Source organism: Pipistrellus hanaki (assembly GCF_964339955.1).
Source record: "Pipistrellus hanaki genome assembly, chromosome: 3".
In the NCBI taxonomy this organism is placed as follows: Eukaryota; Metazoa; Chordata; class Mammalia; order Chiroptera; family Vespertilionidae; genus Pipistrellus; species Pipistrellus hanaki.
In genome coordinates, this window is record NC_140505.1 from 180,665,926 (window position 1) to 180,679,029 (window position 13,104).

At 54.6% G+C, this 13,104-nt stretch overlaps 2 protein-coding genes across 3 annotated transcripts in view; one reads left to right on the forward strand and one right to left on the reverse strand.

Annotated features, from left to right (window-relative positions):
* The window catches only part of SYN3 (synapsin III), a 367,243-nt gene that overhangs the window by 191,243 nt on the left and 162,896 nt on the right, over positions 1-13,104 (reverse strand). The window lies entirely within an intron of this gene.
* The window catches only part of TIMP3 (TIMP metallopeptidase inhibitor 3), a 50,659-nt gene continuing 40,573 nt past the window's right edge, over positions 3,019-13,104 (forward strand). The window contains exon 1 of the mRNA XM_084880178.1: positions 3,019-3,458. Coding sequence (XP_084736304.1) covers positions 3,338-3,458 — 121 coding nt within the window. The 5' untranslated portion in view covers positions 3,019-3,337. The remainder of the gene's footprint in view (positions 3,459-13,104) is intronic.

Sequence of the window (13,104 nt, forward strand, 5' to 3'; positions counted from 1 at the left end):
AGTGTTCTGTAACTTCGATAGGCAGGGGGTGGGTGGTCATGGGATCACCTTTCCTAGGAAAGTTCCAGGAAGGGAAATACCCGGTCAGCCAGATACATGTGGAGACTTCTTCAGGTCCCCCAAGGTGGATCCATGGATCATTGCTCTTCGCTGTCAAGAGCAAGTGGGAAAGCCAGTGTCTTCGCCCTTCCCATGGGCCCATGTACCTTAGCAAGCGGGCTTGGGGAAGCGATGCTTGCCTATTAGGTCCCTGGCACTGTGGCCTCTGGCTGGCTGGCTGGCTGTGCGGTCTGCTTTCGGGAGGGGCTCCTGCACACAAAGACCCATGGAGCTTGCTCTCCTTTTCCTTAAGACGAGGCCTGAGCCGACCATACACGGACAGGTTGGTGGAGGGGAGTCCCCTCGGGTTAGACATGAGGGAGAACTTTCCAACCGAAAGGGAAGACGAACTCCAAAGACGCTGCATGGACTAGTTTAAGATAGGGAGCGAGAGGAACTAACCCAAACCCCCGTCTCATCACCGTTCCGCTGGAAACATCTGATGACCCGAGCGCTTCCAAAACTGAGGCGCTGCCGTGGCCGAATGCCTCGGATGCTTTCAAGGAGGAGCCTGCCACTCAGAGTTCCGGCGAAAGTTATCTGCCTCGCACTCCTGTTCTCCGCAAGGCTCCCCTCGGAGAAAACACTGGCATTTAGGACAAAGCCGTTAACATGAAAAGAAGAAGGAGAAGCGTCTTATCACATAAGATGCTTATCCAAAGTGGATTTGGTCTGGAAAGGCTTCTAAAACCTTCTGCGTGACTGGCGCGGAGCAGGAATCAGAGCAACTCAATCCCACCGAGCATGCCCTCGTTCAACCTCCAGACTCAGTGGGCTGCTGGCCACCCCCGCCCCCAAGGCTCCTGGGGCCCTCCTCTGTGCTCCGAGGGCTGGAAAGCAGGGTGGCTAAACAGCTCAGGCTTCGTAGTATTGCTAGGGTGGTGGGGAAACAGTACAACCGGACCCCATGAAACAGGGAGCCGGGTGCTGGAGCTGACACCCAGAGAGGGAGGGCTGGGGATGGGTCAGATCCAGAGCTGAGGTGGGAAGGGTCTTACACGTCGGGAGGGGGAGACGACAGGAAAACGTGGACACTAGATGCCTTTCCTTGGAGCTAAGAATTTTAAGGGGTACAAAGGAACTTTAAAAATGTACTTGAGACCATTTCCAACAAAATGTCCTGCATCCCCCTCCTCCCCCTCACTTCTCTGAAGGGTAAATGGGGGAGTTTCTGGGAAAGAGGTTGAGTTGCATTTCCGAGCAGTATTTTCAGTCCTTGCTTTGTTCTAGACTAGGGGTGTCGAACTCAATCAGAGAAGGGGCCAAAATCTAAAATCCAGCCTAAATCGCGGGCCGAATGGTTTACTGAACAGTCATAAACTGACAATGTCATAAACTGACAGCGGAGTGCAGTGATGACAGCGCGGTGCGGGCCACATTGCAAGGCCTGGCGGACTGGATTTGGCCCGCTGGCCTTGTGTTTGACACATGTGTTCTAGACTTTTCGTTATTTCTATAGCCAAGACATTGGAGTCTCGTTCTTCAAGGGATGAGCGGGCAGAGAAAGGGAGAGGGACCAGGAGTGAAGAGATAGCAGGCGCCGGCTGCAGAAGGGCCCAGCGCACTGAGAACTGAGGGCTGCTCTGGGCACAGAGAGAGAGAAACCTCTTTCCCAAGGTGGACCCGCGGGGACGCAGCTCCTGGCTGGTTGCCAAGTCGTTCGTGGCACCTTTCCGTGCCAGTCTCCTCATCTGGAAAGTGTCATTCCAACTTTATTTCCTTCCCCAGGACTGTGAGGTGGAAGGAGGTGAGGTAGGGAAAGCGTAAGGCTGCATCGAGGTGCTCCTTCATGACAAGGGGCCTCGGAGTATTCGCTGTTAGCAATTACCCATGATCACTCGCAGTCTAGGCTCCCAAGAGTCCTCCAGGACTTGGTTTCACCCCAGTTTTCACCTCCCCGCCCCCAATTCCCTGCCAGAGGGTGGAAACCTGTCTGCCCTCGGTGGGGCGACCTTTCCTCCCGCCCTTTCTAGGGGCCTTGGCACTTGCCAGTCCTCCCTCCCTGGTGCTCCCTCCTCCCAGATGCTCCCAGGGAAAAGCCTTCTTCGTGTTCACATCTCAGCTGGGGTGTCACCTCCTCAGAGACGTCCTACTCCCCCCAGAAAGCAGTGCCCTATGCAGCCATTTCTAGCCCAAGGACTCTGTGGTGTGGCCTTCACAGCGCTGCCCCCACAGACGGCACCCTAGGCGTGTGTCCATGGGTTTCCTGACATGTTCCCTGCACGTTCCCCGGGATGGAGGCGAGAACTTTGCTTTGCTGAACCCAACCTCCAGCACAGTGTTTGTCGAATGACTTCGCAATGTACACTCCGGGTGAGTGGGGAGAGGGCCTGCTATTATAACCACTAGCTCCAAAAGGCAGGAAAGCTGGGGGCAGGGGGTTGGGGGATGGCTGGGGAGAGGGTAGGCCACCTGTCCGGTTTTCCCCTCTGACTCTGCTTTTCCCAGAGAAGGTGGGAAGGTAAACTTTCCCCCAGCCTTTCCTCCGGGTGCAGTCAGGGTCCCCAGGGCCAGGCCACCCCTGACCAGCGGAGGGAACGTGGGTGCTGGGGGAGTGGGGGGGGGGGAAGCAGTTGACTCTGGTTGAGCCGGGAGGTGCCCGGAGGGGGGGTGGGCGCGTGGCAGATATGCGGGCGGGAGGGGGCACGTGAGCTGCTGCTCCCGGGGCTACCACCTATCCCGCCAGCCAGCGCGGGTCCGGGTCCGAGGCGCTTCCCAGGCCCTCCACTCCCGCGCCCAAAGCCGCATTATTCCCTATAAGGACCTGAACCGGCCCGGGGGAGGCCCCGCCCCGCCGCCCCGCGCCCTCGGCCCCGCCCCCTTTTCGGAGGGCCGATGAGGTAATGCGGCTCCGCGATTGGCCGGAGGGGCGGGACCCCGGGAGGGGGCGCCGGGGGCACCGCTGTATATTACCCGGCCACCGAGCAGCAGCGGCGCAGAGCGGGCAGCGAGCGGCTCTTGGACCACTTTCTCCTCCTCCTCCTCCTGCTGCTGCTCCAGATCCTGCTCCGGCTCCCGCGCCCCGACCCGCAGCGACCGACCGCCGGCCCCGCAGAGTCTGCGCCCGCGCCGAGGCCGCCCCCGGTCCGTCCCCGCGGGCACTCGGAGGGCAGCGCGCCTAGGACCAAGTTGCCCGATCCGTCCGGTGGGTGCCACCGGCTCCGGCTGCAGCAGCCCCGCCGCCCCGCCGGCGCGCACGGCAACTTCGGAGAGGCGAGCAGTGGCCCCCGCAGCAGCGATGACCCCCTGGCTCGGGCTGGTCGTTCTCCTGGGCACCTGGAGCCTGGGCTACTGGGGCGCCGAGGCGTGCACATGCTCGCCCACCCACCCCCAGGAGGCCTTCTGCAACTCGGACATAGGTAAGCTCCCCCCGCTGTCTCCGCGGGAGCCCCCCGGGGCCCCTCCTGCCTGCGCTGCAGCCCAGAGCGGGATGCTGCCCGCTGCTGCTCTGCTCGGGGTGCCATGCGAACTCCCCTCTTTTTGCCCCTGCCCGGGCTTGGGGCGAGGGCACTGAGAAACCCCACAGGGGCTGAAGGAATCCGCTGCAGCCTTTGCTCTCCTTGTAGAAGCTGAGGTCCCTGTGGGTCCTGTTGACATCTGGTACCCCTTCACCCCCATTCCAGAGGGCGGGAGGAAGCGCTGGGGGTGAGGGGAAAGGGACCCTAAAACTTGGGATGCCAGATAAATTGCTGGGATGTTGAATCACTAAAAGAAAAAAAAAAGTTGCCAGCCATGCGCCCAGAAAGTGGCAGGAGAAACTTGAAGTTTCGGAGTTTGCATCCCCTAAGAAGTTCATGCTTTTCCATGAGACCCACACCGACCTTGAGTTTCTCAGCAAGTGCTAATGAAGCTCCTGGGACTGCCAGCGGCGGGGTGGGAGGACTGGGGGGGGGGGGTGGAGGAGAAGACAGCGGAGGGGCTGGCCGTCCCCCAGGAGCTGTGCCGAGAGTGTTGATGGCCAGCGGGAGGCGGCGTGTGTGAGGGATCACAGAGCTGTGAGAAGTCACAGGAAAGCTGTTTTTTTTCCTCCCTCGAATGTGTGTGAGGAGGGGGAGACGGAGCCATGGAAAACAGACGTGTCCCCCAAAGAACAAAGATGCCACAGGTCACACATGACAAGCCGGGCTTGTGTCTTTGGTTAGAGCTGCTCTGTATGAAGTAGCAGGGAGGGCCCTGGGAGAGCTGGTCTCCGGCGTGCAGGACACGGGCTCGGATGGCGAGAGGTGGAGGAGCAGCTGGAAAATCTCTCTCCTCTCCTTTCTCGCTCATAAAGCATGTCCAGAGGCCCCTGCTGTGTGCGCGTGCACGCGCGCGAGTACCTGTGTTTCTGTGTGTGTGTGTGTGCATGTGAGTGAGTGTGTGAGTGTGTGTGTGTGTGTGTGTGAGTGTGTGTGTGTGCATGTGAGTGAGTGTGAGTGTGTGTGTGTGTGCGCGCATGTGAGTGAGTGTGTGAGTGTGTGTGTGTGTGTGTGTGTGTGTGTGAGAGTGTGTGTGTGTGCACACGCTGGCCGGCTGCTGGGGTGGGACACAGTCTCGCCGCTCGGCTGAGTGGATTCCGAGGTGAAGAATGGAGTATGTGTGTTTTAAGTACAGTCATAAAGGGGAAGGAAATTTTCCACTGGGTCCTGGGTGAGGGCCTCCACAAGTGTGCTGCAGGGGAGGCGGGGGAGGAGGCAGGAGCCGGGCAGGGGAGGCAGCTGAGGGTGGGAGGGGCGCTGCTGGCGGGCCTGGCCGGTCTAGGGGAACCAGGGAGGTGGCTGTGGGGACCAGGTCGGTCCAGTTAGCTGGCCTGCTGGGGAGGGGGAAGAAGGGAGTGGAGCGTGTGTAGCCTGGGGTCATGCTTATGAGAGGTTTCCTGGGGCCAAGTGGCACGCCCTCCCCTCTCCAGGGGGCCCGGCTGGCCGCTGGGTTTGTGGGTGTGCCTGGGAGGGTTCTGCTGAGCTGCCTGAGGCCTGGGAGGGTTCCTCCCTTCTCCTGGGACTGACCCCACCCAAATTCCACCTGGCCCGCCTCCTCCCCACCTGAGAGGTGCTGGGAGCTGCAGCCACTGGTTTCTGGTCTTACTCCTTGGAGTGCACACAGGGGCCTGGCATCTGACAGGTGGAGTCAGGGCCTCGCGCCTGACAATGGCTCTGGCGTGTGCCCTTGGACTTGAAGGTGTATGGGGAAGGGGGGAACCTCATGCCCCCTCCCCGCTCTTACCCTGGGCTTTTGGGTTTCCACCCTGCAAGCGGACCAGGGAGCAGTGGACACAGAGGCACGGAAACCCCGCTCGCAGCGGGGGGGGGGGGGGGGGGGGGGGGCGCTGCCTCGCTGTTCGCCACGGAGGCTGGGCCGATGCTGAAAGTTTCTTGCAATTTCTCTGGATTCACCCGGGAAAGATTCCCTCTCCCCACAACGAACTCCGGAGGAAAGCTAAGTTCCCTGGAAGTGCCCAAAGACCAGAACACAGTGACAGCAAAACGAAAAAAGAAACAATAAAAAAAATATCTTCGATACGCTGGCTACAGGCCAGCGCTGTGCCGCCTGGGTTTGGTGCACTGCACTGGTGGCAGCGATGAGATAATGCTTTTAAAAATGGGAGGTGTGCCTGTGGGCTGCTCCCTGACCTCCCCTGCCTGGCAGCGCGGGCGGCCAGTAGGGGGCTCCCTGTTTTCCTAGTCACAGCCTCCCTCCTTCCCAACCCCGGCTGAAGACTGTTCTCTCCCAGAAGGAAATACACAGCAGCGCCCGTTCCCCTTGACCCCTGTGGACCCACCGATCGATGCTGTAACTCATTAAAGAGGTTCAAGCCAGCCCACCAGCTTCCTCTTCCAGAACCTTCCTGGCTTTTTTCTTCTTCTTTGTGGCCCGGTGCCCTGTGGCTGGGTGAGGGGCATGGCATAGGCCTGGCCCCACCCTCTCTAAGGAACCCCCTCCATCTCCACCACCCCAGCCTCCCCTCTCCTCTCTCCGCATCCACAGGTGCCTCTTCTGGCCTTTCTCCCCGAAAGCCCTGGGGATTGGCACCGTCTTCTGGGTGAGGAAGAGTTCAAAGGTGTTTCTATGGCAACTCCAGGCCCTGCACCCCAGTGAAGTGGTGAGGAGCAGAGTAAACTACACGCTGGCTTAGAAGCCACTCTGTGGGAGGAAGGAAGGACTTGGCAGCAGCCACGGCCGTGGTCCCCTCCCCACCAGTCATGCCCTTGAAGCTCCTCACAAAACCTTGACTCTGGAGGAGGGAAGGGAGGGGTCTGGGAACATAGAAAGCAGTCTTGGCCAGGTGGATCCTGCTCCAGCGGCTCTGCCCAGCACAGGCAGGGGTGGGCAGTGTGTGTGCCTGCGTGCCTGCCTGCGTGCCTGCGTGTGTGTGTGTGTGTGTGTGTGCATGTGTGTGTGTGCATGTGTGTGTGTGTGTGTGTGTGTGTGTGTAGGGGGGTGTTTCTGGGGTAGGGGGAAGCAGTAGATAGGATTTTGTTCACAGCTCCAAGTCCTTCTCTCTGCTCCCCCCCCCCCCCCACACACACATAGAGGAAAGGGGCCATGAGATGGGGTGTTGGGGGCCTGCTCCCTGAGCCTAGTGGGAATCGGAGAGGAAGGCTCAGCTTGGGGGCCCTGCCAGGCCTGGAGGATGGTCCCCGGATATATCACAGAATTGTTTTGACAGGGACCAGTGCCAGCAGATTCTTTCTGTATCAGATCTGAGGCTGTGGTTTTTAGCAAAGTAGCCATTTTCAAAGAAGCCGGATCTATTCCCTCTCACGAGCCCACACAATGACACTCCACCCTGGGCCTTGGGACTTGAAGCAAAAAAAAAAAGGTGGGGGGAATCAAACTTCAGAAAGGAGCCAGCAGCCACGTGGGGTGGGGACCCAGGCTGCCCCACATGTCGGAACCCTAAGGAAGAGGAGAGCTGCTCTCCGATTCCTGCTGGGCACAGGCACCTCACGGCGGGTGGAAGGGTGGGCGTTCTGTCCATTGAGTCAGATGGAAACGTGGAGGCTGAGAGAGGCTGTGCTTGTTCAGGGTCTCATCCACGCTGCTGCTCACTGTAGCCGGTGGAGGCTAAATGCATTGCACTATACTATTCTTCAATAACGTCTCAACTTGCACTTACCCTTGACATTCTGAGTCAGACCAGCCATCCTAGGACCAACATGGGATGGGTGGTGAGCCAGAGTGCTTTCCTTGTGGACTGGAGACGTTTCGAAATGAGAAGATAACCAAATGAGATTTTCTTTACACGTCATCTTACGGGAGGGAGAACTTATCATGATTATTTGAGGGCTTTAGAGAAAAAGAAAAAGACATTTCTGACGTCCTTTGGCTATTAGAACTCAAAATCACCAAGTCAAAGTAAATAAGAAAAAGACCATCCCCTGAGGCACAGGGGGAAGTAGAGCTACTCCATTGGAGAATCTCAGACTGCAATACTCTTTCCTTCCAGTGGGGTGAGCTGGGGCGCCCTGTCCAGTCGTGCTGATGGCCAGGGGGGTGGGTGGGTGGGAAACTAGAGAGTCAGGAGGCTGGGTCCCGCTGGCTGGAGAATCCCCGCCCTCCGTGGTGTCCCTTTCACAGTCCCTGGGGAGATAAGGCTAGAACAGAGGCGCAGAGGTGGCCTGGGCGGAGGCCTTTGTTTTGTAGGAGCCGCAGGAACCATTGGGCCCCAGAGCTGAACGGCACATTCCCACAGGTTCCCCAACGACAAACAAAAACAACGCCACCATTCTCCACTGCTTTTCCCATTGCAGAAAGGACAACAAGGCCCCTTCTTCTAGCCTTTGTCACAGCGGCTCCTGGGTGGCCTGGGGAGGCAGTGTGGGGTGGTGGGGAGGCCAGGGGGTGGGCAGAGCCGGGCGGAGATCATCCAGGGCGTGCTGGCTGTGTGCGCCTAGGCAGGCTAGTGGATGTCTGTAAACTCCAGTTTCCTCCTTTATAGAAGGGGGATAGTGGTTTGTATCACCTCAGCCCTTTAATTTTTACCCGCATTTTAAAGTTACAAGTATTTTGTGAATATATTCTGCATCCATGTTATATGTATGTATGTATGTATGTATGTATATCTTTACCTATTTATCTATCTAAAAGCAGTTCACGGTAAAGTCCTTTTTGATAACCTCCTCTAATTCTAGATCCTTTTCTAGACCCTTTCTTCTCTGTGCATTTATACTCATAGGTACAGATAGAAAACTCAGAGTAGCTTTTCCCCTTAGAAACATGAAGAGTAGAACAACACATAGCATCTGCTTTTTTTTTTCTTTTTCTTTTTTTTCCATTGGGCAATGTGTATTAGAGATTGGTCTCAGTTAACACATTTGGATCTACCTCACTCTTTTTAGATATAATGTTCCATGGGGTTATGACTTTTAAAAACTGAATATGCAGCAATTACTCTGTGCTAGGCACCATTCTAAGTAATTAGCATGCATCAGCTCATTGCATTCTCTCAATAGTCCCATAAGGCAGGTGAGCTGTTATCATCTCCATTTTACAGATGAGGAAACTGAGGCCTAGAAAAATTACCTAGGTAATTTGTTCAAGGTTATAGCCGAGCCCATATTTAACCCTCTGCAACCTGATTCGAAAAATGTAATCACCTACTCTGCTATATTATTACATTATATTTTATGATGCAATATTATGCTATATTTTACCATATGCTATGATATTACTATAATAATATAATATCCCTGTAGGTGTAGGTATATATTGATTGAGCCATTCACCTATTGGTAGATATCTAGGATTCTAACAGCTTTTCATGCTTACAAAGACCACTGCAATAGCCACTGCACCATCCTCTTGCTCACGGGAACAAATATATTTCCATGGCAAAAAATTAGAATTATTGGACACAAGGACATGCATTTCACATTTTAGTAGTTCCCATAGGCTTGCCCTCCAGAGTGGCTGTGCTAACATAATTCTTTTTGTATGAAAAACAGCATGGATGGTCCTCAAAAATTAAAAATGAAGCTGCCTTATGACCCAGTGATTCCACTTCTGGGAATTTATCCAAAGAAACCCAAACACTCATTGGAAAGAATGTATGTACCACCTAGGTTCATTGCAGTGTTATTTACAATAGCCAAGAGATGGAATATTATTCAGCCATAAAATATTATTGGGGGACTAGGCAAAAACAGTGAAGAGATTGGAAAGTATAAGTGGGTAGTTAGAAAATCGTAAATGGGGATGTCAAGTGCAGCATAGGGAATATAGTCAATAATATTATAGGAATTATGGATGGTGCCAGGTCGGTACCAAAAATCCTGGAGGGATCACTTTGTCAAGTATAGGATTATCCAACCCTTATCCTGTACACCTGAAATGAATACAAAGGCCTATGAAATGTGCGCTGTGATTAAAAACCCCAGTTCTGTTCGGATGGCCATATGAAGGGATGGAGGAACCATTGCAGCCTAGTCACACTTCCACGCTTCTTTCAAATGAGAACATTTTCCTGACTTTCTAGGATTTTGCTCTTTTTTTTGCTCATCCCTCTGTCCCTTTGCGAGTGAGCAAGATTAGGGACACTTAGACCAAGTTGACAGAAGCATTTTTATAGGAGGGAGGGAAGGGCTGAGGTGTCAGGATAGCCTCGGCCCTTGACTTGTTGCCATTGGGGTAATTCAGGGGAAGATGGTCTTATTCTTTCGCTTTCATCAAGGTGTTGGACTTTGGGGTTTCACGGGAACTCAGGTTCAAGCTCACGTGCTGTATTTTGAAGACACCCACACAGGGTTTATTTGCTACCTCAAAGATGTTCCCCACTGGCTCTGGCCAGGTTCATGATGGCGCAAGGGGACACATCCCTCTGTGCCCCTCCACTTGCCATTGCATTTGGGATGATGCTTGGGCGGGAGTGGTGCGATGGCCGAGGAGATGGACCGAGAGAATGATGTCAAGAATGATGTCAGCCAAGAATGATGCCGTCACCATGGCAGCTAGAAGGCTGGTTAAGAGCGACATGTAGGGTCCTGATTATAACTCCTCGGGTGTCATAACATGGCTCTTCAGGGCCAGGCTGGCACTGGCCCACCTCTCCCTCCTCCTCCTCCTCCTCCTCCTCCTCCTCTTCCTTACAGGCCCTTGAATCTCCCATGTTCAGATTCTCTCTCTGGGTCTTGGCCCTGCCACCCCCTTGGTTTCGCGCACCCCTTACTCACTTCTTGTTCTCCAGGTCTCACTCGGTCCCATTTCCCTGCCTACTCCCGGCATCACCTTGCCCACATTGGAAACGTTTAAATTCAGCATCTTTATCAAAAACCAAGTTCTCCAAAGCTGCATGGGGACCTCCCAGAGTGGGTCATGTTTGGGCCGGGTGGAACCTAAGGGCTGGGCACCACCCAATGGGACGCATCTAACCCCTGCAAAAGGGAGGCACCTCTGTGCTGTCGGCGCTATTTGATAAGTCCAACCCCATCTTCTGGATTTAGTACTCCACCATCCTCCCAGAGGGGTTGGGGGAGTGATTTTTAAATACCACCCAGCAGGCATCCCCAACAATGACAGCCACCTTGCATTAAGGTGCACAGACGAGGCACCAGGTGCTGTACCAACTGCTCACTTGCGTACTACATCACGCTGTGAGGCTGGACAGGTGAACGTGCTTGTCCAAGATCACACCACCAAGAAGCAGAGGAGCCAGAGCCTACACCTGCTGGTCAGTCTCCAAAACTTGGATTCTGACTCGGTCTCAAGCACAGGCCCAGAGCTAGTGTTCTTTGGACTTGGGGAGACGCATTACCTTTTGTAAACGCCCCCCCCCCCACATTGGTCTTTTGACTCCCCATGTTGGGGTTCCCCTCCGTATGCTTCTCTTTGATTTCCTCCTATAGCCAGCCACCCCAGCCCCTGCCTCCCCCCGCTGCCACCAATTTTATGACAGGAAGGCCCTAACAAAACCAATTTTATGACACCACGGTCCCAACCAAAGCAAGCCTTGACCCTCTTTCTAATTCTTAACCCAGTGCTCTTTCCACTGGATCGGCGGTTCCCAGCCTTTCCAACACCAGGGACTATTTTTATTCACTTTCCTTCAATGAATTCCATGTTTGGAAACATTACCCACCACAACTTCATGCGTTGAGAGTTGATTACTTTTCCATTAAAAATAAAACTGCTACCCTATATCCATCACTGCCGTGCCAGCCAGTCTAATATTATTCTGACTTAATCAGCAAACACACCAATTAGTTGCAACCCGAAGCCAAGAATGCTGGTGTTTGCTTCAGTCTGGGAAGCGTTCTCATGGGTTATGGATGATTGTGGTATACGGTGTGGTTGGCTTACTGAAATGCTGAAAATAGCTCATGAACTCCTTAGTAGATCACTGTCCCAGGTCACTGTCCCTTTAAAAAAAATTATTTTTTATTGATTTCAGAGAAGGGATAGAGAGAGAGAGAACCACCAGTGATGAGAGAGAATCACTGATCAGCTGCCTCCTACCCACAGGGGATCAAGCCCACAATCCAGGCTTATGCCCTGGCTGGGAATCAAACCATGGCCTCCTGGTTCATAGAGATAGACACATCAATGATGAGAGAGAATCATTGATTGGCTGCTTCCTGCACACCTCCGACTGGGGGATCTATCAAGCTTGCAACCTGGGCATGTGCCCTGACTGGGAATTGAACTGTGACTTCCTGGTTCAAAGGTCGATGCTCAACCACTGAGCCACACTGGTTGGGCTAGCTCACTGTTCTTTCCCCCTCTGAGATTGGTTCCTTAGTGTGACACATCTCTCCTCCCCTGGGCAAGTCCATTTATCACCCTTGCCATTTTCATAAGGACCTACAGTGCTGAGAATGGGGTCAGCTGAGGTAGCAGGTCGCCGATGTGTCCTGGTTGAGTTGCCTACCTTTTCAGAGGAGGTGACATGGGTTCCGGTGTTTATTTTCCTGAATTAATCTCTGCAGGCTGGAGCAGAAGAGTACTGACTCTAGCTAAACAGTGTTTGACAGGAGGCCACGGGTGTCTATCCCTACTGTAGTTGCTAAAACATGAGTGTCTGGAGGAGGGGAGGGGCCCTGTTGAACCCTTCCTGATCCATGCATAAGCCACCTGCCAGGCCAGGATGGTTTGGCTGCCACAAAAGGGGCAATCCACGCTACCCAACACCCAGGTCTGATTTATGTCCCTGTAAACCTTATCGCATAACGGTGGCATTCTGGGCACAGAGAGTAGAGTCTTGAGGTATTCTCAGGCCGGCGGCCACCTGGCTTTCTGTGGGGGTGGGAAGGGGAAGGAAAGCCGTAAGGTTTGGCCTCAGAAAGCCAAGGGAAAGTTCAGCTGGTGGAAAAACAGAGCCCTCGGAAGACAGGGCGGCGGTGGGGGGGGGTGAGGGGAGAGAGGGAGGGGAGGGGAAATCCTGAGCAGACCAGAGCCATTCCGGAACTAGAGACCTTAAATATTGCATGGCAACTGTCCCCTCCCCCTCTACACATCTTTGCTCCCCTTGGAATGAGGTCGCCAGGCATCAGCCCAGCTGCCTGCAGGCTGTTTTATTCAGAAATCTCAGGGGCGCCTGCAACCCCCAGAGGAGGGCATGACTTGGGCCACAGAGACGTGGCTTCGTCCCTTCAGGGATTACAGCTGTTTGGCTCAAGTGCTGGCAGCTCAGGAGCTGGGAGGGTTCTCCTTGGGACCTAGTCTCGATCATCCCGAATAGACTCACGGCCTCTGAGATTTGGAACTTAAGTAGCTCTTGTGAACTCTGCTGCTCACAAGCTTGGGTGGTGGGGGTCAGCTTTCCCGTGAAACAGAAATGACTGTGAGAGCTGATGTGGTTCAGGGGCCTGGCACCCAGCTGATACCCAGAGCTGGGATTGCAACCCACGCTCTGAGGCCACGTCCCCCACTCTTTCCAAGGGCCAGGCGCCCCCTTCCCTCCTTCCACTAGCCTCAGTTTCCTCATCTGCAAAATGGGGGAATAATAGCATGTGACCCACTGGGTTGGTGATTACTAGCAAGCGAAACAATTCGTGGACAATGGTTAGCACAGAATCGGCCACCAACTAAAAG